This window comes from Poeciliopsis prolifica, unplaced genomic scaffold (assembly GCF_027474105.1).
Source record: "Poeciliopsis prolifica strain line A6 unplaced genomic scaffold, Auburn_PproV2 SCAFFOLD039, whole genome shotgun sequence".
NCBI classification, from domain to species: domain Eukaryota; kingdom Metazoa; phylum Chordata; class Actinopteri; order Cyprinodontiformes; family Poeciliidae; genus Poeciliopsis; species Poeciliopsis prolifica.
The window spans coordinates 4,683,436-4,707,221 of NW_026562414.1; the positions used below are offsets into that span (position 1 = coordinate 4,683,436).

The following is a 23,786-nucleotide window of genomic DNA, read 5'->3' on the forward strand; positions in this document are numbered from 1 at the left end:
AAAAGAAGTACATTTCCTCCCAACAATCTTTGAAATTTCTGATTTTCAAAAGTGGAAAATTATCTTTAAAAAAAAGAACATTTAAGATTAATTTCAGAAATTTCCTAGAAAAATCCCAGAATTTTTTTGGTTTGAAAAGTCAAATTTGCTAAAAAAACAAACAAAACTAAACTAAACTAAAAAATTTTGAAATTAATTTTACAAATTTTCTAAAAAGAACTTGAACATTTCTGAGCATGAAAACTTGTAACGTTGCTCGAAAAAATTGACATTTTTAGATTAAATCTCCAAAATTTTTCTCAGAAACAAATAAGGAAATTTCAGAACTTGAAAAGTCAAAAATTGGCTAAAAAAAAAACATGAACATTTCTTGAGTTTTAAAAGATTTATTTTTCTGACATCCATTTTTTAACTTTCTATAAAAAATAAATCTTACAGTTTAGATGGAGTCATCCATCAACCAAGGCGTTTATTCTTGCAGTGATTTGGATACTTGGGGCTCCCAAAAGCACAGCTGGTGTGATAAAAATATGCATTTACATTTAAAATAACAATTTTACCAGCTAAATGCTTGTAAATGTCTGTTTTTATAGCCTGTACACAAATAATAGGCTAAGTCTTTCCTCCTGTTGGGAAAATATAAGATATTAAACATTTTAACTTGTTTACCTTAAATTTAGTGCTTATCAGTTGATGTTACTTTCAAATGGTTAAATTATTATGGGACATTTAAATACCCCTGTGCAGGTTTACTGGTGTTATTATGGCACCACATGTAGAGAAGCTTTGGAATGATGCAGCATCTGATGTTGACATGTTGCCTAGGGACCCAAAAAGTCTTGGGCCGGCCCTGGAAGCTGATCCAGGATGCGCCTTAAACAGTGGGCAAAGAAAAACTTTCAACAAGACCCTGAAGCAGCTGCAGCAGCAGCTGCAGCAGGTGATGAACTCTGTGATTAACCCGGCTGTCTGGGTGTTTACATGCATTACGTGAGTCAGACAGGTAGGCATCTCACCGCTAATCCAAAGAATGTGCAGCGAGCTGCACGACTCCAGTCCACTCAGACCAGTGAAATTACAACCTCGGGGTTTGTTAGCGTCATTCCTGGAGAGTGGCTCAGGAACTGGAGCATGTTAAACAGTAACCTGGAGAACAAGATGGCTGTGTGTTTTTACTTACTATGAAAAAAAAAATCACCAAAATCCTTCTGAAAAGTTTATCTTGTTGCTCACCTTAAAAAAACATCCTTTAATAAGCTTTTTTTTAAAAAAATAAAATAACTTATATATCCAATTGTAATTGTAATTGAATATCTCATCATGTAGTCTTATGCAATATAAAATTTATCAAATTTATTTTTATTACTTATTATTAAAATGAACTCTTCACCAAGACAGAGGAGCTTGTTTTTCCATCAATCATTTCTTAAAACTGGCGAAAAAGTTCCCCTGTCAGATGATGTCATTTATAACGAGACGTTTTTCGAAGTGACATCATCAGCCAACGAGATCTGGGTTGCTAGGTGACAGGCTGGGTTTGGCTGGCGTTGCTCGGTAACTTTTTCGTCAACATTGAGGAACCGCTGAGTTAAAACCAGCTGCTGTATCTCACTGAGAAGTTGTTTGTAAGTTAGTTTTGTCTCATTTCAACTGTAACTAAGATAAATGTGCACTATAAAAATACTTGGTAAGATTTTTTGTTTTTGCAGTGTATAAAACATTTTACAAATCTAATGATCACAAGTTTGGTATCAATAGACTCAGATTAGCTTTATTTGGACACATTTACATAGTTACAAAGAAATAAAGCAAAATAAAAAGCTGTTATACAAACCAATAATTTACCCTGAAAAGAAAACAGTAGGTTTATGAAGCGGGTAATCCATCTGTGAGTTAACAGGTATTCCAGTCTGAAGATGGTGAAGACAATAATTAAGACGTCCAGACGTCCTGGATGCTCCACTGGAGCTTCCTGCAGCTCTGAGCGGTGAGAGTTTCTGACAGCAGGCCGAAGCCAACAGCCGCCAGGGACAGACGCCTGCTGCAGTTCAGGGCCACTGCGGACAGCAACATCAGCACAACAAACACAAGAAGAAGAGAATTACAGCGGGAAATGGAAATCTCACTACGGATCCAATCAATTCATTGACTTGTGATTGATCGTCATCTAATAGTTTATTAGATTAAAATGAGTTCTAATCAGATTTGAGTAGCACTTAATTACATTTACTTAAGAAGCCTTTTAGAAAAAAATAACTTTTAGGAGTAATTTTATAATATACTTCAGTAAAATGTCTGAATTTTCTACCCACTGAATGAAAAACAAAAATTTTAACCAAAAATTCACCAGACACACACCTGCAGTTTTTGAAACATTTAACCCTTTGTGTTATGAAAGATGGTCGACTCTATTGCTACAAATGGCTGCTTATCAATTAATTGTTAGTCAATAGACTAGATCAATCAACTTTAGATTAACTAAATAACTTGCATCCCTAAAATAGACAAAAAAAGGCAATACAAGCAAAGCAGAGGAGAAAACTCAGGTTTTTAAGAATATTAAATCCATCGATGAGCTCAATTAATTGTAAATTAAGTCATTCATCGATCCCTGCTTCTCACCTCGGATGGCCTGTGAGTTGGAGGTGAGCACGAACATCCTGATGAGGCCCAGGCACAGCGGGGAGTAGTCATGGTCCCAGATGACGGTGGGGATGAGGAGGACTTTACCGTAGCAGGACAGCAGCAGCGCTCTGAGCAGCAGGTCGAGCTCCGCGCTCCGTCCCTGCAGACGGGACTCCCACATCCAGAGGAAGGACAGCAGGCCGCTGCAGAACGCCGCCAGCTCTGCAGATCCACAAACAGGAGGAACATGTTGGGAATTAAACAATTTGCATGATTAAGCATAAAAAAATGCTCAAATTGAAGCTACAAAGATAAATTTCATTTCTTAAATTTGATGGAAGGTTACCATCGAAACACTAACATCTGCATTTATTGAATATTTTGAGCAACAAACAAAAATCCTCAGATGGATCATCATCTCACCCAGGGCAGCTAATCCAAACTTGCCATAAAAGTCCCATTCCTTGGTGTAGCGGATGATGTCGGCCGGGTCGCTGCTCTGCTCGGAGCCGTGGAGCGCGGACCACCGGAGGTACGCTTCACACAGCAGGCAGAACACACACAGCTTCCAGTGGATCTGCGGAACAGCCCAGTGGGAAGCAGTGGGTACAAAAGGAGATGAGAAACATTTCTACTCCCAGTTCATAAGAAAAAGGCTCACAAGTATCACTAACTGTTTCAACTAATCATAAAATACCACAAGCTCCTAATAAACTTTAAATAAAAAAAGTTTTGCACCATTATGAGGTGGCTTTGCACCATTATGAGGTGGTTTTGCACCATTGTGAGGTGGTTTTGCACCATTATGAGGTGGCTTTGCAGCATTATGAGGTGGTTTTGCACCATTATGAGGTGGCTTTGCAGCATTATGAGGTGGCTTTTCAACCAAATCGAACTCATTAATCGATCCCCACAGCTCATGTGAGTAATAGCCGAATGTTACTACTGGAGAAAACGCCAAAGAAGTGTTTTTGTTTTGACTTTTCTCTTGAACAAGCTTGTGTGTGATTTTAATTTCTTATTTAACAGAATCGCTGATTTAACTCAATGTGGCTGAACACAAATGCAAGTCACAATTTGTAAAAGTAAATAAACTGTAAAAAGAATTAGGTATCTTTCTTCCTCTTTGCAATAATTAACTACTTCTTGTCTTTTTCTACCACTTAAAATCCCAGTCAAATACAATAAATGTTACACCTGCAACACAAAGATACTAATGTCCAATTTAATGTTGATTAATTTTAATAAACAAAGATGACTTACATTTAAGCTCGTGTTGAATAAAATGTGTCTGAAAGCTTGTGCTTTGCACAAAATAGCATCAATTAAGATAATAACTGGATCATATTCAATATATTTATCCACTGGCTTCTGACAGGACTCCTGAAAGAAGAAAAACAGATGATTAAAGACGTAACCTTCCATCTGACGGCTAAAATAAAGTAAAAAACAACAATAAAAATAGACGGACGCATATTGTTATCTTCAGAATCCCGTTGCTGTAATCCCTGTGAAGCTCCGCTGCCATCTCGCTGCACTCAACACATCTGTAAAACGCTTCTTTCCCCATTCTTGCGTTTGTCCACAGCCAGGAAGAGCAAACCGGCGTTCAAAACAAGGCAACCGGAAGAGAAACGGAACACACACATTTGACTTCAAAATAAAAGCACCAAATACTTAAAGAGAAACTGGAGCGTCGCTCAGTTAAAATGTAATTTGACCCACAAGCAGACCACAGATGGGCATGTTGATGGTTTATTTGCAAGGAGCTTTCACATAATCATCCAACAGCCTATTAAAACTGTGAGTGAAGATCACCAGACAGAAGATGCCTCAAAGAAATGGCGTCTGCTTTGCACACACTCAATAAAGCTTGATAATGATTACATTGCTCGTACAGAATTCTGATATTAAATAAAAAAATTCTGATAAAAAAATTATGAAAAAAGGATAATGTTGGGGTTAAAGTTACAATTTTAAGATTAAAGTTGGATTAAAATCATAATTCTGAGAAAACAACAACCATAATTTATATATATCATATTTTTGATGTGAAAAATAAATGTCAGAATACTTGGGTTTGATAGAAATTCTGATATTAGAGTCAGAATTTTAAAAAAGGAAGCAAAAATAATTATTTTGGAGCTTTGTGCAATTTTCTACTATATGAGATGTTCTGATATAGTGGCCTCGTGTTATTATTATTAATAATAATTAACTAATACTAGTAGTGGTTTTAATTATTATTTATTCTACCTCGAAACCTAGGTAGAAGAAATTTACAATGATAATAATAAATATTATTTATTTACTAGAAAGATCAAACCTCAATTTTATTTTGAAAGTGTTCACAGGAAGCGCTCATTTCCGACGTGATACCGGAAAAACCTGTTTTGACGCGCAGCAGAGCGGCTCGGACGTTGTAGTTTCGATGAGCTCTGAGATTGCGGCTCTCTCGTTCTGACTGCAGCAGCTTCCGTCACTCATGTAGCCGAAGATGGCCCTTGCCAGCCGGGCTGTCGCGGTGGTAGCACTGTCGCTGCTCTACCTGTGCGGCGGGATCATCTCCACGGAGTTCTTCTCCACGCTCACGCTGTTCAACAACGAGCTCCACAAGCAGGGATGCAGCTCGCTGTCCGAGTGGGAGGACTACGCTGCGGACTGCGGTAAACCGCCTCTCTGTCGCTGCCTCTCCACAGTTTGCCACGTCCTGCTTGGTCCAACTGTCACCCGGTTAGCTTAGCAGCTAATAGGCTAATAATAACAAACTGACAGCTCAGAGACTAAAGTCACCTCCAGCTGGACAACGCGTTGTTAAGAACCCGGGGAGTTTATAACACATGTAGTTTGCTTCTTATATCACGTTTTACAATAATAATCTTTCTTCATTGCATATTTTAAAGGAATGATCATTTCTGGAGAGTTTTGCTGGTAATGGCAACATTTAGATTTGATGTTTCACAAAGATTCAGCTTTAAGGACATTTTGTTCTTGGAAATTCAAACAGTGGAAATTTCCTACAAATCTAATCACACCAGGAACTACATCTGGAACTTACATACATTCAGATATAAACAAATAAAGCCTCTAAAAGAGATTATTAAACATAAATCTTTACACTTAACCACATAATTGCACTACAGAATAGAGTTTTACTAAGTGTGAAGTTATGGTAAATAAAAATATAAAAACAGAGGTGCACATTTGACTTCAGACCCTTGATTTAATCGTTTGCAGAACTGCATCTTCTGTAAGTGTTTAGGGATTTTTATATTTAGAAGCTAAATTGTGCAAACTGAATTTACTCAATTAGATTTAGATGTATTTTTTCCTTCATTCAAATTGCAGCTTTGAACTTAAAATAGAACCTTTTCTCTTAGTTTCTCTATCATATGTAACAGATTTTTAGTTTATACTCCTGTTACATTCAGTAGTTATGTTTTACAGTTCAAATCCTGGTTTTCTATGCACAGTTTGCAAACTCTTCCTGGCTGTGCGTGGTTTTTTCCCACAGGCCAGAAACTTTGCTCTTCTGTTTTTAGATGAGAACATTTGCATGACCTTTTGGTGCATCCTGTCTATATAATGGCCGCCGCCCTCCTGCCAGCCTGAACAGCATTAAATGTCGGATATAAATGGTGGATAGAAAAGCTCCCAGCAGATTCAACGTTATTTGAATAAAAACGCTGCATTCTTATCAACACACGCCTCATTGTTTTGTAATTCTTTATTTTAAGGCTAAAACGATTAATCGTATTAATTATGATTAATTGATTGTTGAAATAGTCTGCAACTAATTTAGTAATCGATTAATTACTAACTGGAATGTAAAGACTCAAAAAAGGCCATTTGGTAAAAAAACCCAACATATTCAGATCAGTAATTAAGCCAAAATTGTGCAAAACAATTCAGTATAATTGATTAATTGATTACTAAGTGATTGGTAGTTGAAGCTGCACTATTTTTAATTCATTTCCACTTTGAACATTCAGTGTGAAACGTCTAATTGAACATTTGTCTCTGCAGAGTCGTCTGTTTTGCAGTTCGAGGACCCAGACTGCGTGGAGGGAAGCAACCCGCCCTGCGAGTCGGTTTTCTCCCTCAACGCTGAAAAAATCCTGGTAAGTTTCACGTTGCCCACGGATCACATCCACCGCTGTTTACTTTTTTAAAAATTTGAAATAGCTGATTAAATCTGGTATATACCACCTAAACTCAGAAAACTTTGAGGTTTTTGCTGCTGCTGAGTTATAGCTTTGAATTTTCCCTTTTTGTTTATTACTGATAACTCATTTGAAAAGCAAATGGAAACAACTGGTTTAATTTAAGCTGCATCAGGCCTTCATTTTTAAGTTGAGCTTTGATAAACAAACTAAAAATATTTAGTGACGCAATCTGTTAATTTTTAGATTGTTTTGTGGGTGTGGTCCTTTGCACTGATAGCCACACACTGGACTACAAGCTTACCTTGATTTATTTTTATTTTCTTATGGGCTTTGGACTATTCAAAGTCACCAGCGTCTGGATTTCAACATTTTATTTTATTATTCTAAAGAAATTAATGTTCATACAGCTAAAATATAGCAGATTTGGTCAGTTTTTGTCCATATGGTTGTCTCTGTTTGGAGCTGCAGTATAATATCTGTAACAGTCGACGCAATTGTGCATTTTAATGTGGCTGAAAAAAATTTAGAATTTTTAGAGCTGGAAAAAATACTATAACTTAATTGAAAAACTATTTTGGGTGAAAAAAGCCTCCAAAAATTAAGTATTTTTTTTAAAAAAAAGTGCTGAACATCTACCAGAATATAAGATAAAAACATTACCTTACCAGGACTGCAACTAACAATTATTTTATTAACAAATTAATATCACAATTAATAGATTTGTCAGATAAAATTGCCACATATTGCAGATTTCTCATTTCACCAGTTACGCTTATTTAATACAATACTAGGAATGCATAAAAATACAAATAAATAAATGATTCAATTCTGTATTTTATATGAGAGAATAAACATTTTATTGCTCAAAATGCAATAAAAGCATTCCTTTTGTAAAAAAATCTACAACTTACGAAACTCAGAAAAAAAAGATTTTTCTTTTCTTGCAGATTTTTGACTTTTGGAGCTCAGAAACATCCAAATTTCCCAGTTTAATCTAATAATTTTTGGTTTATATTTACTCTCCCTAAGTGATTGGTAGTTGAAGCTGCACTATATTGGTAGAAAGAATTATATTGTGTTGTGATACGTTTTCCGGCTGTATTGTCCATAGATCAACGTTTTCCTGAATAACAAAAGTGTTTTTTTTTTTCTTTCGGAAAAAGTCGACTGGAACAGCAGAAATGTACTTACGGTTGATCAGAGGCTCTTTAAAGGGTGTAAAATGATTTCTGTTTGTTTTTGTATTTTTAAATCTGAGGCGCAAAACAGAAAACTTTTACACGTCCTCCTCACACAGGAAACCGATATGCTATTTTGCATTTCCGTGCGATATCTTTTTGTTTCTCTCGTTTCTTCTTCCTGTGTCGGTGTAATCGATCTGTTTTTGATCTCCCCACAGAACCAGGCCAAGTTGTTCATAGAGCAAAAAAAAATCCCCTTCCCTGTAGACAACCAAAACACAAACGAGGAACTGGGTGAGTTGATATCCACATTTAAGAGGCTTTTTAAAAACCCTTTTACCTCGACTTTTTTCTTCCCTCTGCAGCCATATGCTACGTTCTGATAGGAAACGGTCTTTATGATGAGGCCATTAAACATTTCTCCCTCTTGCTGCAGGTGTGTGAGCATCTAACTTTAAATACATAACATGTAAATGCATTTTATAATTCTCCAGACAGTGTTATTCTTCAGAACATGCTTTGTTTTTGACGCAGAGCGACCCGGAGTTGGTCAGCGCCATCTATGGAAGAGGGATAGCTTACGGCAAGAAAAGCCTGCAGGTGAGTGACGCTTGCAAAATACGCTATTTTTGTTTTATTTTGTCGCCTTGTTTAAAGCTTATTATAGAGTTCCAGCCTGTAAAAAAACTTCAGTTTCAGTTATGTTTTGAGTGTGAATTTGATGTATTTTTACTTTTATAGTTCTGCAGAAACCAAAGAAAGCAGCTTTCTAAGAGTTTCATTTCTTAGGAAGGAATCAAAATAACATCAGGTTATTGTTGTAACACTAAATCTAATTTTCTGGAAATTTTTTGAGATTTTCAGAAATTTTCTAGAAAGTAAATGTAAAAAATTTTGAGCTCCTAAAGTTTAAAATTTAGTACTTTTATCAGTAGCTTATATAAAGAAACGCAATAGGTTTGACCCAGTTATTCATTTCAAAAGTGCAAACTTCTGCTTTAGAAAACATTAGTAAATAAATCTAGAATCAAAACTGAACTGCGTCATTTTAAACATTTTAGTGAAACTGTATTTTCATTGTCCTGCCAGGACATAAAGAACGCAGACCTGGCGCTGTACGAGCTCAACCGGGTCATCGCACTGGAGCCGAACTGGCCCGAAGTCTATGAGCAGAGAGCCGAGGTGAGGCCCAAACAGAGGTCAAAGGTCACGGTAACAATAAAACACACTGCTTATCCCATAAGAGATGATTTTCCTAAAGCATTTTTGCACCTTGTTTTCAAAGTAGAGGAGGCAGAACAAACTCTATGCATAATTATATTATAACATTGTAAATGTAGGTTCTGCTTCGTCTGCTTGCAGAAATTGCTTTAAATGTGTAAAAATATAAATGAAAATAAAGTTTTTGCATACGCACTGCAAAAACACAAAATCTTACCTAGTATTTTTGTCTAGTTTCTAGTGTAAATGTCTCAGTTCAGTTAAAATAAGAAAAAAATTAATTTACAAGCAACTTTTTAGGATGATTTAGGAGCTTGTTTTCAGCTAATAATTTCTTAATATTGATGAAAAAGTTCTAGTACGTGAAACAAGCTCCTTCATTTAGCTGAAAAGTTACATTTAAGTCAGGTTCAGGTGCCGCAATATATTTGCATTAGTAATAGACCATAAATCCTCGGTAAGGTTGTGTTTCTTTGCAGTGTATTTGCTGCAGAAGCAGCTGTAATGCAGGTGAGTTGGTAGCTGAATACTGTGAAACCCGATCTGCACCACTCCCCATGTTTTTGAAGATGTTTACCAACCATTTCCTCTTTGCGCCACTTTCTGCAGCTTTGTTGCAATGAACCAGAAAATTAGTTTTTATAATGCAGTTTGACTTTCATCTGGCAGTTTTTCTGCTTTCAATTCTAATTTCTACTTTTGTTGTATTACGTTTAAAGAGATTAGTCCTCCGTCCTGATATTTTTCCACGTTCGTTGTTCAGATTTTGTCGCCTCTGGGTCGGATCAGTGAGGCTCTGGGTGACCTCACCAAAGCCATCCAGCTGCAGCCGTCAGCTCGCCTCTACAGGCACAGAGGAACTCTGCTCTTCATCTCCGAGGTCTGACCGGCAAACGCAACACATCTGCATGTTTGCTCTCCTGTTTTCACATGTGGACATTTTTCATGCTCTGTCCAGGATTACGTTGCAGCCATGGAGGACTTCCAGAGCTCCTTAGAGCTGAAGAAGAATCAGCCCATCGCCATGCTTTATAAGGGCCTCACCTTTTTTCACAGAGGAATGCTGAAGGTAGGCTCATCCCACGTCCGGTCTGCCATTTATGTGGCCCTCTAGCTTTTTATGGACTAAACTAATCAATGTGGATTTTATCTGTTTACTGCCAGATTCTTGAGAATTATCATGGAAATTCACACAAAAACAACAAATCCCTGCACTTTTTTTCACTAAAACATTATTGCAGATTTTTCTCTAAACATTGTCAAAAACTTTCTTACTTGTACTAAATAGCTGCCTCAGCTCTAATTGATGTTAGATTATGGTGCATAATTTATGCAGCATGTAATTAAAAGTTGCAGTTACCATCATAAATAAGAGCAAATGTTACAAATATTTCATAGTAAGTACCACAAACACTTTGATTTTTATTGCAAAAAAGTCCCCAAAACAACTGTGAAATCCTGGAGATGGTCAGTATAATTTAATTTTAAGAACTCCTTATTTTTAATGGGTTTTATCAACACATTCAGGTACAACCAGCATTTATGATCTTGATTTGGCCAAAATAAAAATGAGTTCAACATTAAAAATCTCTTTTTTACAAAAGACTGCCATTTATTAATCAAACCTAAACTTTTTTCAATATGCTAGAATAATTTGAAACATAGAAAACCACGTGATGTTAGTTTTACCTAAGTAAACCTCCAGAGCACTTTCACAGCCTTGCTTCGTGGTTCAGAGGTGTGCATGTAAACCTCTTGCTGTTTTCGGAAATCACACAAAATGGCCTGAAGGCATTTTTGTTTCACCTTCAGTGGTGATCATGTAGCAGTTGTTGTGAAGAGAGTTGCCTCTGTGCATTACAGCACCACCACAGCTTGGTGCTGTAATTTGCAGACTGTGTTCAACTTTGAGGGAAAAGGTTGTTCCACATCCTGTCTGGTTGTGTGCTAAACCACGAGGTTATCATACAATATTTTTGTCTGTATGCTTTCAATGCTGCACAGTCTCTTGAAAACCTGTTGAATTATAGAGTCTCGTATAATGTCCTCTGTGTGATCGTGCCTTTAGATTTGGGGTCTGAAACTTCCAAATTGTGCTCAGCATTTGGACTAAAGTGGTGAACTAAGAACACAGCCTTGAGGTACACCAGAGCTGAGACTGATGGTGGAGACTTTGTGACTTAAATCAAAACATTAGGGATTTATTTCACTAATAAATTCCTCTAATTTATGTTAATGTTCACAGCATGATGGACAAACAGTTTTGTGACAATGTGCTGCAGGTGGAATGTTGGAAAAAGCAGGAGCTTCTTAAAGATACAGAGGCCCAATTTCAAGGCGTCAGATGCTAAGTCAATTTTATAAAGTCATGTTTGATATATATATTTTTACAACAATCTAAGGTAATATAATTAATTGTGCTATAAATTGGCACAGTGTTACCTGGAAATTACATAATACGGCTACTTTAATTAACTAAATTTGTGGACTATGGACTCAGCCTTGGGGGACTCCAAGGCTAAGAATTTTGGGGGAGGATTTGTGTCTTAAATGGAAACTTTGGGGATTATTTTTACCAATAAATTGTCCTTTTCTGAGTAGCTGATGCTTTTTATTTTACAAAAATGCTTTCATTCAAACTAAATCTTTAAAAATTTTCATTAAATCTTTCTGCAAATAAATAGTTGTATTATGGGTATGTGATGATTTCTGCTTTTAAAACATAAAAAAACCTTCAGCTAAACTGCGACTGAACCATTTCCTGGGGAAACCCTACTGTCAGCTAAGCCTTAACCACAAATAACAACGCCACCACTACTGGTGCTTTAAACACTGGCCAACTGTTATTGCGACAGGAAGTTCCCCCTGGACGGTTTTATCTTTTGAAACTGCAGCTGTGGCGATTGCAGAGAATGTGTCCTCTATCTGATGACCCTGTTCTCTTCATGGACACATCAGACACTCTGATTTATGGACCAAGTTCACAGTTTGTAAATTATTGAATGGAGTAGCATTTGGCAAGTAGCAGCTTGCAGCAGAAGGCGGCGATGACTGTGCTAATTTCAACACCGCCTGTTCAGGCAGCATTTATCTACTGACACACTATTGCCAACATAAGCTGTTTGTTTCTTCAGTAGGATGAATGTAAACAAAATTCACAGAAAATGGAATATTTTGTTTCATTTAATTATTTTAAACAGTTTTGTAGGCAGGAGAACAAGCAGTCATGCTCATACGTAACCAAGAACCAAGATGATTCAACTGTGAGTCCACCATCATGTCCTTTCAGTTCGGGTGTTGTCATAACAAAATGTCGCAGTTACTCAACATGCTATTAATTGTTGATTATTCATTTAATAGATTAAAATTAGTTAAAGATAGTGTAGTTTGACTGCCATCCAGCAGAGGGTGCTGCTGGCCATCTTTAAGCTTAGCTGTTGAGATATTTTATTAAAATTGAACTTTGCTCCAGTTGCACTCAGCGGTGCCGGATTCATTTTTGAGGTGGGGTGTTTCGTGACCTCTGTTACGCACTTTGATTGTCAGGCGCGCCTGACAATCAAATTAAATTGATTAAATTGAGATGATGGCAGCTGTCAATCAATTCAGTGGGTTTGTCTCAATTTGTCTCTAAGTAAACAGTGAACATCCCTTACCTGGAGGACAATTCTTTTGGTTTTACAATCAGTCACCGATTGTCAGAGTTGTGTGTAAATGTCTGGTAGGATCAGCGCAGGGCAGGGCCGTAAAGTTGGGGGCCAATGGCCCCTCTGCCCCCCCTGTTCCGATGCCTATGGTTGCACTAGAAACTGGACCAAAAATACTAGGTGGGATTTTGTGTTTTGCAGAGCAGTTTGAGTGTTTCCTCATGGTGTGTGTTGTTTTTCCTTTGTCAGGAAGCCATCGATGCATTCAAAGAGGCTTTGAAGTTGAAGTCTGACTTCATCGACGCATATAAGAGCCTCGGCCAGGCTTACAGGTCTCCTTTTTATTTTCTTTTAAAGAAACTCTTTCCACTTATCTACTTTGCTATGATGAAAACCAGTGTTGCTTCTCCTTTGTTCCTCTCCCTTTAGAGAACTGGGGGATTTTGAATCAGCGATGGAGAGTTTCCAGAAGGCCCTCATGCTGAACCAGAACCACATCCAGTCTCTGCAGCTTCGAGGCATGATGTTGTACCACCACGGCTCTCTGCAGGAAGCCATCGGGAACTTCAAGGTGCAGAAACACTCACCGCTTTATGCCGCACCAGCAGCGGGAACCTAACTTTGTGTTTGTTTTCCCACAGAGATGCCTCCATTTGGAGCCCTACAACGAGGTGTGTCAATACATGAAGGGGTTGAGTCACGTGGCCATGGGTCAGTTCTATGAGGGCATCAAAGCTCAGACTAAAGTCATGCTGAACGACCCCCTCCTGGGACAAAAGGCCAGCTCCGAATACCTCAAAGTGAAATACCTCAGAGGTGAGAGGGCCTGCGCTTTTACACACACATGCACGCACGAACGTACATGTGGACTGGATACCGCTCCAAAAGCAGGAAGCAAACTACAGCCCAGTGCATTCTGGGTAAACATAACCAAAACAAACATGTTGGCTTAGGACTGCAGGGAGAAATGGCTTGAGGTTTATTACCAAAGACAAAAGAGAAATCTTACAACCACCAAAATCTGACTCTTTGTGCCTCTGGTAAGGCATAGACCCAGTGATGGGTGGGAGAAGCTTTTCCCAGTTTAGCTGATTAACTCTTTTTCAAAACAGTTAAAGTTTCATCTAAATTTAAATCCAACAGTGAGAAAAGTAAAGTTATATCTGGTCTTAACTGCAGCTTATTGAGCTGTTTTTTGTTTGTTTCTCCTCCAGAATATTCCCGTTACCTGCATTCCCACCTGGACATCCCTGTAGCGGAGTACAACGTGGACCAGGACTTACCGGGGCATTTTAAGAACCACTGGGCCAAAAACCTGCCGTTTTTAATAGAGGACTATGAGGAACAGCCCGGCCTGCAGCCACATATAAAGTAGGTCTGACGCATTCATGACAGCAGATACGACTGCAATTAACAACTATTTTATTAAACCGATTCTGATTATTCTGATGATTAATCGATTAAAACATATTTGGAACATTCTGCAGATTTTTCATTTAACCTCTTGAGTTTTTTTATGCAATATTAGAAACGCATTGAAAGAGAAAAATGAAGAAATAATTCCCTTTTAAATGAGAGAATAAACATTTTGTTGCCTAAAATGCAATAGCATAGCATTCAGTTAGTGATTTTAACCAGGTGCAGCTAAAACCGTATGAGTTAGTTTTTAAAATAGTTTTGTTTAAATTAAATGTAGTTTAAATATTGGTTATTTCTAATCTATTTTATTAGTTTTCATTCAAGGAACTCTCCAATATTTGTCTTGAAAATTGGAAAAATAACAAGAATCCTCTTCATTGCTAAGATTGTGAGCACAAAGAATTTGAGTTTGGGTCCAAGAGCTCACAGAGTGCAGACATTAGTTATAATTACATGAAATTCAGAATTAAAGTGGTGAATAAAAGGAACAGTATGTACATGTGTAAATGTCCAAACTGGAAAAATCCTGATTAAAGTTGATTAGGATCATTTTGAACCGTACAAAAACATGTCCTGATGGTTTCAATCCACCTTAATTTTCTCAAGTTATTTCATGCTCACATTACTCATCTGACATTTATTAGACTTCCTAAAAACCTTGTGTTGAACATCGTGAAGCGAGTTCATCCGTCGTGTTTTTGATCCACAGAGACGTTCTGCCTCAGAACTTCGACAGCTACAGCACCGAAGTCCAGAAGCTGATCTGCGCGGCCGACCATCTGGGCGCGCTGATGCAGTACGACACGCCTGGGTTCCTACCGAACAAAAGAATACACAGAGGTACTGACGACTCCGTTCTGAAGTCACAGATCAAACATTAGAAAAGCGGTAAAATAAGCAGCGTTTCTTTTTGTTTTGTTTTCAAAGCGATGGGGTTGGCAACGCTGGAGGTGATGCAGGCGATGCACCGGACCTGGAGCAGCTCCAAAGTGCGAGTCAACGGAAAGACCCGGCAAATGCAGTGGAGAGACATGTTTGACATAGCCGTCAAATGGAGGAGGTCAGAAAAAATTTACTGATACTACAGTAAATGCTTTAGAAAAGATGAAAATATGTAAATTATTTAAGTAGTGCACTTTAGGTGTTTCTGTGCAAAAGACAAAAAGTTAAAACTAAAGAGACGAAAGGAATAAATGACCATTTTATTGAGTTTAACATCAAATTCTCTTCTGTTGAATTCAGATTGTTTGAGTAACTGCAAGAGTTTTGCAATAATCTGCATGAGAAATAATTATTTAGCTTTTTCAAATTCTTTTATGCTCGGAGTTTTTACTTTTATGAGTTATAAAGTCAAACTTTTTTGACTTTTGAAACTCCGAAATGTATATTATTTTTTTTCTTGAAAATTTCTGAAATTGAAATCAGAATTTGAGTTCTTGAAATTTTTAGATCAGAAACTTTCTTTTGTTCCTAGAAAGTTTGTGAGATTATTTTCAAAATGTACTTTTTTTTTCTTTTGGAAGTTTTTGACTTTTGGGGCTCAGAAATTGTATTTTTTTCTAGAAAATCTTTGATTTTATTTTCAAAATTTCTGAAGTTTTTAGGCAGAAATGTATTACATTTTTATCTACTTTTTTTTCTGATTCGCCCTCTTGGATTTTAGGCTTGTTTTTTGCACTTTTACTGATACTTAAAATATATTTACCTAAAAGATGTTGCCATTGATTTGCCCTCATCCTGCCATATTGCTTTAACAGCTTGTTCCCCAGGAGCTGGCTCTTAAAGCAAATAACGCCACATTAGTAAATAAATCTCTTATTATTGTGCTGCTGAGCATTAGAAATAATGTTGGTGATTCTAACTGACCTAAAACCAGAGAATTTTGTGATTTAACCTCAAATAATGAGGAAAAGAAGATGAATGTATCTTTTTTTTTGTGTATCAGTGTATCAGGTCTTCAGGTTTCAACTGGATGGTTTTATTTTTGTATATCACAGAAATCTTGCTTTTTACTCTGACGTACTCCTGAGTCAGTGAACTAATCAGGCTTTTCCTGTTCCTGCAGGATCGCAGATCCAGACCAGCCGGTTCTGTGGTTGGATCAGATGCCAGCCAGGAGCCTCAGTCGAGGCTTCAACAATCACATTAATCTCATCAGGTCACAACGCGGACAAATTTCACCTTCACAGAAACTTTAAAGTCCTTAAATCTGAAGTTTTCTCTGTTTCCTTTCTCCTCAGGGGTCAGATTATAAATATTAGATACCTGGCCTACTTTGACAACATCCTAGAGTTTATTAAAGACAGAATATTAGTGTACCACGGGTAAATAACACCAGACATCCTTTCAATTTTGTTCACAAACTATTTGTATGTAAGACCATTGTAGAAAAAAGGAGTAAATTCCTGCCAAAAGTTCAGAAAATTTTTAAATTGTCAGAAAGTTTCTAGAAAAAATCTCTGAGATTTCTGAGCTCCGTAAGTAACAAAGTTATGAGAAAAAAAAAAACTTAGAAATTTTATGGTTAATTTCAGAAATTTTCCAGGGGAAAAAAAACAGAAATTAAAAAATGTAAAATGTTTGGGGGGAAATGATGCCAATAAGCAAAATTTTGGACTTTTGAAAATCAAGATTCACCCAGAAGCCAAACACTTTTGATTTTTAAAAGTCAGAAATTCACAAATGTTTTCTAGAAAATTGTCCATTTTTTGAGTTCAGAAATTTCTACGTTTTTTTTATAAACAAAAATTTTTTTTGTTAAATTCCGAGTTTCTTTGAGAAACGTTTTGACTTTTTAAGCTCAGAAATTTCCATGTTTTTTGTTGAAACTTTGAGATTAATCTCAAAATTTGGCAGAAATTGACTTTTTTATGACTTACAATGGCCTTATTTGCAGATATAACAAAGACAATTCCTTCCTTTTATTAAAAAGTTGTTACTTTTGTCCATCTCCACCAGGGCGTACAACCCAAGAGGCCTCCTGGAGGTCCGCCAGGCACTTGAAAATGTTAATAAAGTAGAAGATCTTCTGCCAATAATGAAGGTTAGAAGGAATCAATCGATTAATGTTTTATTAGATTAAAATTAGTTCCAATCGATTAACAAAAGACGTCCACTCAGACATGCTTGTAGTTTGTGTTGTAGTTTTAGTTTTGAAGTTTGTGTTGTAGTTCGGCTGCCATCAAGCAGAGGGCGCCGCTAGTCATAATGAAGCACAGACTTAATAGAAACAAAAATAGAAAGGAAAAGAGAAATAGCCCAAACAGAGTCCGGTTAAGGGTTAAAAATCGCTTTCTGTAGTTCTTTTCAGAAATGTAAACACCCAGTAAGCTCTTTGACATATCAGAAACTAACGATTTGCTATGAAAGGGAGGATAATACAAGAGAACAGCAGCCGGGATGGAGAATAAATGTAACATGATGGAGAAAAACATGGCGCCAATATACACGGTTGATTTCAATTATTAGAGTGAAGTTTTAATATTTCTTCAAGAGCAACAGACGGGATTATTGTACAAATATCTCTCTGTTCTTTGGAAATCAAGTGTTTCACATATGTTTTGTTTTATTTTATAGTAAGTTTAAAAATATCAGAACTACAAGTTTTAGTTTAGTCAGTCAGTATTTAATACAGCTGAGACAAAATGTTAAAATTTAATGGTTTTTAAATTTTAATTCAGCATATTATGGAAAGACAGTCGGCTCTGGTGTTTTTAAGAAAATGGCTGCTTATCAAACAAATTGTTGCTCGATTGATAAGATCAATGAACTTTGGATTAATCGATAATTTGCATCAGTCGTCAGACAGTTGATGGTGAAATGTGGTTTTGATGTGACTGTTTAAGCAGTGAAATTCCAGGATTGTTGGTTTTGTGTTTATTTCTTGAAGCAGTTTAACAGTAAAACCAGAGATGGATTCACTGTGAACTCCAAGGTGCCGAGTGTGAAGGATCCTGGGAAGGAGTACGACGGCTTCACCATAACCATCACCGGAGACAGGTAACATCTGACGGAGCCGACTGGCTCAAGGCCTTAAAACACAGTTTTCTGTCCAGTAAGGTTTTTTATTTGCATCATTTCTTTCCAGCAGAATGAACAAACCCAACATTTGCACTAAAATTGCTGCAGTTTTAACCACTAGGTGTCACTGCTTCCCACAAACTGCAGCCTGTAATAACTGAAGTTGATATTATACACTCAGCTGAACTGTATAAGTCCAAGTACACTAAATACATGTTTTTCTGTGGTTTTATTCCATCCATTGTTCATTCATTCATTAGTTTTTTTCCAGGCTCCATATTTAAATCCAGGCCATTGTAGAAATATCTGCCTTAAGTTCTTAGTTCAAACTACTTCAACCTAAAAACTAAACCCAGAATCTCCAGAAACCCTGGAAATACAAGATCATAAAAGTATTAAGTCATGTTTGTATGAATTTGAAGTTTCCGGTTGGCTTATGTTGCTTTGCTTTTCGTTCTGTTAGGGTGGGGAACATGTTGTTCTCTGTAGAAACCCAGACGACAGAGGAGCGGACGCAGCAGTACCAGTCAGAGATTGAGAACATCTACAAAGACCTGACAGTAAAAGGGAAGGCGCTGATGCTGTCCACCGAGCTGGGGGTGAGATTTACCACCAAACGCTTGTCTCTAGAAACAAAACGGATATGCAGTCAATTTTACAGACAGCAGGAGAAAGTGAAAATATGGATGTTTAACAAATACATCCTTAATCTGGATGGTTGCAGAAAGCTTCACTTCCTCCGGTTTTTTTTTTTTCAGGACGCAGATGCAGTGTGCAACCTGATCCTCTCTCTGATTTATTACTTCTGCAACCTCATGCCTCTATCCAGAGGATCCAGGTGAGTTTCAGTCAAATACATTAAAATCTGCTTTTGTTGAAAAGCAAAACGTGGTTTCAGTTATCGGCTGATGTTTTTGTGGTCAGTGTGGTGGCGTATTCGGTGGTGATGGGGGCGCTGATGGCAAGTGGGAAGGAGGTCATCGGTAGAATCCCAAAAGGAAAGGTAAATAAATAAAACCAGACATTTACACACAAAATATTGATTTATTTCAAACTGACAAAAAGAAAAAACAGAAACAAATAATCATCCCCATTGATATGCATTATTTGTTGGAAAAGTATGGAGGAATTTTTCTGCCATAATCCAAAAGCACACATTTTTATTTTGAAAGCAGGATTTCACGTCTTCCTTCTCAAAACTTGTAATGGTTGTACTCAAAACTTCTCCAAAACTTCTCCTCGCGCTCACACAGAGTCTCTGTTCGGACTCTCTGCTCGCCTTTGGAAACGCCTTTTGGCACAGTTGCCTGGCAACCTCTCAGCCAATAGAAAGAAAGTGTTGTACTGGGTGCGTTTGTTTCCTTCTAAAGGGTGTGCCTGTGTGGCTACTATCGATTGTAGCATCCTGTGCCACCCACTGGATGTAGGGAGAAACAACAACGTTAGCGTTCTGCTCGGCAGCACACTAAACATCCTCCAGTAGTTTGCTACTGACCTCTAACGACCTTCTGATCTCAGGCAGGAGTTTGTTCACCTAATCGACTCCCTACATCCAGTGGGTGGTGCCGTTTGGCGTAGCAACCTGCACAGTCAATCTTAAATCCAGAGATGGATAGTTTTGTTTTTGTTCAGTCATTAGAAGTTGATCCTTAATTCATTGTTTTTTTCTGCCCTTATTTGATTCAGTTGGTAGATTTTGAAGCCATGACGACACCAAGTCCAGAAAGTTTCAGTAAAACAGCAAAGAGCTGGATGAATCTAAAAAGGTACGACTGGAAAACGTTCGGCTTCGTTTGTGTTCCTGAAAGTCCAGTGTGACTCAAACTCTTCCTGTTCCCAGTTTACCCAGTTGGTACCGAAGTCTTCCGTCTGTAGCAGAGACCTTCCCGTCCATCAGAACGATGATCGAGGTCCTCAACACAGACTCGTCTTCACATTGTCCAAAGAAGTCTTAAAACATCTTCCAGCGCTCAGAGAAATCTGTCAAATAAAGTCTTAACAATGGAGCTTCTGCACAATAACAGTAAAGGAACAAACTTCTACATCCCAAACAAAACTGCACTGAAACGAGCCAAAATATTCTAAATTCATACCAAAAAGTGAACCTTGATCTCATTTGTGGAATATTCTCAGTCTTACTTATTTGTTTACCATCACTCTTGGCTTCACATGTATTATAACTTGACATATGACCCCAAAATCGTAAAGCATATTAGCTGCTACTTAATAATGAACAAAAAGATGGTTAAAATTGATCGCTAAAGTGCTTCTCTGGTTTGAATCTTATAGATTATTAAATAAACACTGCTGCCAGATAGTAGTTTTATTTGTTTTGACCTCAATATCAAGCTTTAAACAGATCTTTCAATTTTCACTGCAAAAGTCCCAACATTTTGGGTCTAATTCATAGCGAACCATCTTAGTTCACTTGAAATAATAATAATAATAATAATAAAACTAACTTACAAGAACCTTTTTAGCAGGATATAGGAGCTTGTTTTAATTAAAGAATTGATGGAAAAGTTCTAGTTTCACTGGCGCCGTTACCTAGACACGGAGTTCCAGTGGCAGATCGTTTCACTGTCAACATGGGAAAATGTCTTGTTTTAAGTGAAATAATCTGCGAATGAAACTAGAACTTTGTCATCAATATTAATAAATTACTGACTTAAAACGAGCTGCTGCTTATAAGTTTTGTCTTATTTCAAGTATATTAAGATCTTTGAACTTGAAACTAGACCCAAACATATTGGGCAAGATGCTTTTGTAGTTTTGTTTGGGATGTAGAAGAGATTTTGTCCGCCTTTGCTCTTCCTCTGCTTCGTTGGCCTGAAGCACCCAAAGCACAAAACCCATCCGCATGAGGAACCCTCTGAACAAAACCTCATTTTAAAATGCCTCAACTGTAAAATAGGGTGCTAGAAATATTGTAGGTTTAGGTCAGCATCTAAAAAACAAAATGGGGAAAGAACTGCAGACTGTAATTGGCACTTTAAAATCTTCCTTGTGAACACAATCAATCAAGCCGATCAGCAGAGAAGAGTTCAAAGTTAAAACCATTTGGAACAACTTTCAGGGCTACTGAATTTTCCTTGGGATACTTGAAGCAGTCTTTTTATTTTTATTATTCTCAGCTCTTGCAATCACTTTTTTAAAAGGTTCTGTTTTCATGCATCTTTCGGAGATGTTGGAGGACTAAATAAAAATGTATTTGTAATCTTAAATCTGCTTCTGGTAGCTGATATACATGTTTAACTCAATCAAATCTGTTCCCTAAACTGTTATGGGCTTATTTAGATAATTTAATACAATGTGAATTTTGTGCTAAAAATAATCAGTATTCCTTTTCTGGACATTTTATACAAAATGATAAATGGATTAATCGGCATTCAGAGTAGTTTTATAATTTGTCTCCAGAACCTGTTTGGTTAAATTTTGTTATAACCAGCTGAAAAACTTGTTAAAATAAGAATGTTTCTTACTATAAGAAGATGAAAAATTCCCCAAAATTGGTTTTTTCTTTAAGTTTCATGGCTCATCACTTGAAAGTTTCTCCATATGACAACATTTCTCGTTTTAAAAAGATGCAAAACTTGTGAAAATGAGTTTCTTGAATTAATACGTTTTTCGTTTCTCATTATAACGAGATTCAAACTCTTAAAAATTAGTTTCTCATTAAATCATGAAGTTTCATATCTCATATCAGCAAAGTATCGTTTTAATGAAATGTAATTTTAATTAAAGTTAGTTTCTAACAGGTTTTTCTTCATAGTGAGTTTCTCAATATGACAAGTTAAAAATAAATTTCTCATTAAAACGGGAAATTTAATATGTTATGACAAGTTTTTTGTCTTAAGTTTCTCATAAGGAGATGCAAAACTCATAAAAACCAAGAGTTTCTTGTTGTAATGGACGTTTCACGTCGTGCTATAACAAGATGCAAGGTTTGGTGACATCAGTTTCTTGTTTTAACTGTTTCTCATTATAATGTGATGTAAAATTTGTAAACACAAGAAAGTTTCTTGTTTTAATGAGATACTGCTCCTGAATTTATTTCCAAACTCTGACAGTTAAACATTTCCATACTTTTCTATTTAAATTTGGTATTTATTTTAAAGTTTTTGTCCTCTAACGTCTCTGACTGCTCGATCTTTAACATCGAATCTTAACTATGGCAAGCGGGCTAAATTTGTATTTTCCAATTCTTAGAAAATTGGTTTAGAAAAGACTTTTGTTTTATAATCCCTGAGAATCTTAATCAGATTTTAATTTTGAATATTGGAGGAACAGATTGAGATGGTTTGAAAGAAATAAATAAAGCAGAAATATGATTTAATTGTGTTCAAAATGAGATGTTTTGGACTATCCTCTCAATCATAGAAAAGCATGTCTGAAGCCGTAATGCTGTGTACTGTTACCTGACCTAAAGCACAAGGAAGACGTTCTCTGAAACTCTCCTGTGATTATTAAAGCCTTAAATAATAAATTTGTGAAAACTGAAAGTCAATACAATCCTATATTGTCTTTCATCATCAACCTGCTTTGTTTAAAAGATCTTGTTAATTTATTTAATGCATGACATACAGTCAGAAACTTCTGCTTTTCCTCTAATTTTCTGTTTGTGCTTTCTGGTTGTAATCATCTCCTTTTTCCAGGACATTTGGTAATTAACTGCTTCAGTGGGCTTTAGAGTTAGAGGGGAGAAAATCTTTCAATATTACTTTCTAAAACTTGAAGGGATGAGTTTTTCTTATTGAATGAATGTTAAACAGTCAATAAAACTGGGCTGGAATTTCACTTGTCTCTGATTATTTTTGTTTTTGTAGTCATGAAAACTGAGAAATAGTTTCTCATTTAGAATTTTTTTTTTAAATTGCAAATCTATAAAAATTAAACATTTTTTTATTATGGGGGGGAAACATCTGAAGTTCATAAATTGTAATATTCAAATTTCTACGTGTCTACAACAAGCACCCAATATTTAATTTTTATAGCACTATATCTTAATATAAGTACAGTAAACTAGGCTATTTATATGCTTTCTTGAGCACCGTGTGGCTTAGGCAATTTGACATTTTGGAAAAAAAAAAGTTTCTATATAAATGCTGCAATTTAAAATAAATTATAAAATGTTTTGGTGCGAGGATCTTTTTTGCCCATGTTGAAACTTTTATTTCTTAAATTTACAATGTAAACACTTTTTGTATTACCTGATCAACAAATAATTAACAATGGTGCAAACCACAAAGAAGAAACAGGAAGTCGCTGGAGAATCATGGTATGGCATGTTTTTTAATGACTTATTGCATAAGCAAATTTATTCATGGTGCCCTGAATCAAATTTTGCTCAGGCCCCACAAAGTCTTGGATCGCCACTGTTTGGACAGATAAGCATTAACAATTAAACCTTGCTACCACTTAATAGGTTAATAAGATAGCTTTTATATGCGGCTAGCAAACCAACTTTTTACCCATAAATAGACTTTAGTGGTAATTTGGTGATATAC

At 36.5% G+C, this 23,786-nt stretch overlaps 2 protein-coding genes across 6 annotated transcripts; one reads left to right on the plus strand and one right to left on the minus strand.

The window, feature by feature from the left end:
- Positions 1-1,751: 1,751 nt before the first annotated feature.
- On the minus strand, positions 1,752-5,098 carry arv1 (ARV1 homolog, fatty acid homeostasis modulator). 4 transcript variants are annotated; one of them, XM_055054341.1, is made up of 6 exons: positions 5,014-5,098; positions 4,097-4,196; positions 3,889-4,008; positions 3,049-3,202; positions 2,623-2,847; positions 1,752-2,057 (listed from the first exon to the last, which is right to left on the minus strand). In XM_055054341.1, the coding sequence occupies exons 2-6, from the start codon at positions 4,193-4,195 to the stop codon at positions 1,933-1,935; spliced, it is 723 nt and encodes a 240-aa protein (XP_054910316.1). In that variant the 5' UTR covers position 4,196; positions 5,014-5,098; the 3' UTR covers positions 1,752-1,932. The 4 variants fall into 4 exon arrangements, with proteins under 4 accessions (XP_054910316.1, XP_054910317.1, XP_054910315.1 ...); XM_055054342.1 differs by having other exon boundaries at positions 5,005-5,069; XM_055054340.1 differs by lacking the exon at positions 5,014-5,098 and adding an exon at positions 4,952-4,975.
- Positions 5,037-23,076, plus strand: ttc13 (tetratricopeptide repeat domain 13). 2 transcript variants are annotated; one of them, XM_055054337.1, is made up of 23 exons: positions 5,037-5,291; positions 6,652-6,746; positions 8,191-8,266; positions 8,338-8,408; positions 8,507-8,572; positions 9,062-9,154; positions 9,957-10,073; positions 10,152-10,262; positions 13,090-13,172; positions 13,270-13,411; positions 13,482-13,656; positions 14,055-14,211; positions 14,969-15,099; positions 15,187-15,319; positions 16,325-16,417; positions 16,500-16,583; positions 17,218-17,302; positions 18,149-18,258; positions 18,743-18,878; positions 19,038-19,117; positions 19,204-19,282; positions 19,966-20,045; positions 20,120-23,076. In XM_055054337.1, the coding sequence occupies exons 1-23, from the start codon at positions 5,123-5,125 to the stop codon at positions 20,232-20,234; spliced, it is 2,481 nt and encodes an 826-aa protein (XP_054910312.1). In that variant the 5' UTR covers positions 5,037-5,122; the 3' UTR covers positions 20,235-23,076. The 2 variants fall into 2 exon arrangements, with proteins under 2 accessions (XP_054910312.1, XP_054910313.1); XM_055054338.1 differs by having other exon boundaries at positions 18,152-18,258.
- Positions 23,077-23,786: the final 710 nt, after the last annotated feature.

Excerpts from the sequence above, each read along its gene's own strand:
- ttc13 (XM_055054337.1), top strand. The coding sequence starts at position 5,123 with ATGGCCCTTGCCAGCCGGGCTGTCGCGGTGGTAGCACTGTCGCTGCTC. Across the intron at positions 15,320-16,324 it reads ATAGCCGTCAAATGGAGGAG|GATCGCAGATCCAGACCAGC; the intron begins GTCAGAAAAAAT and ends CTGTTCCTGCAG. Across the intron at positions 20,046-20,119 it reads AGCTGGATGAATCTAAAAAG|TTTACCCAGTTGGTACCGAA; the intron begins GTACGACTGGAA and ends TCCTGTTCCCAG.
- arv1 (XM_055054341.1), bottom strand. The coding sequence starts at position 4,195 with ATGGGGAAAGAAGCGTTTTACAGATGTGTTGAGTGCAGCGAGATGGCA. Across the intron at positions 4,009-4,096 it reads TTCTGAAGATAACAATATGC|GAGTCCTGTCAGAAGCCAGT; the intron begins GTCCGTCTATTT and ends TTCTTCTTTCAG. Across the intron at positions 2,058-2,622 it reads CAACTCACAGGCCATCCGAG|TGGCCCTGAACTGCAGCAGG; the intron begins GTGAGAAGCAGG and ends TGCTGTCCGCAG.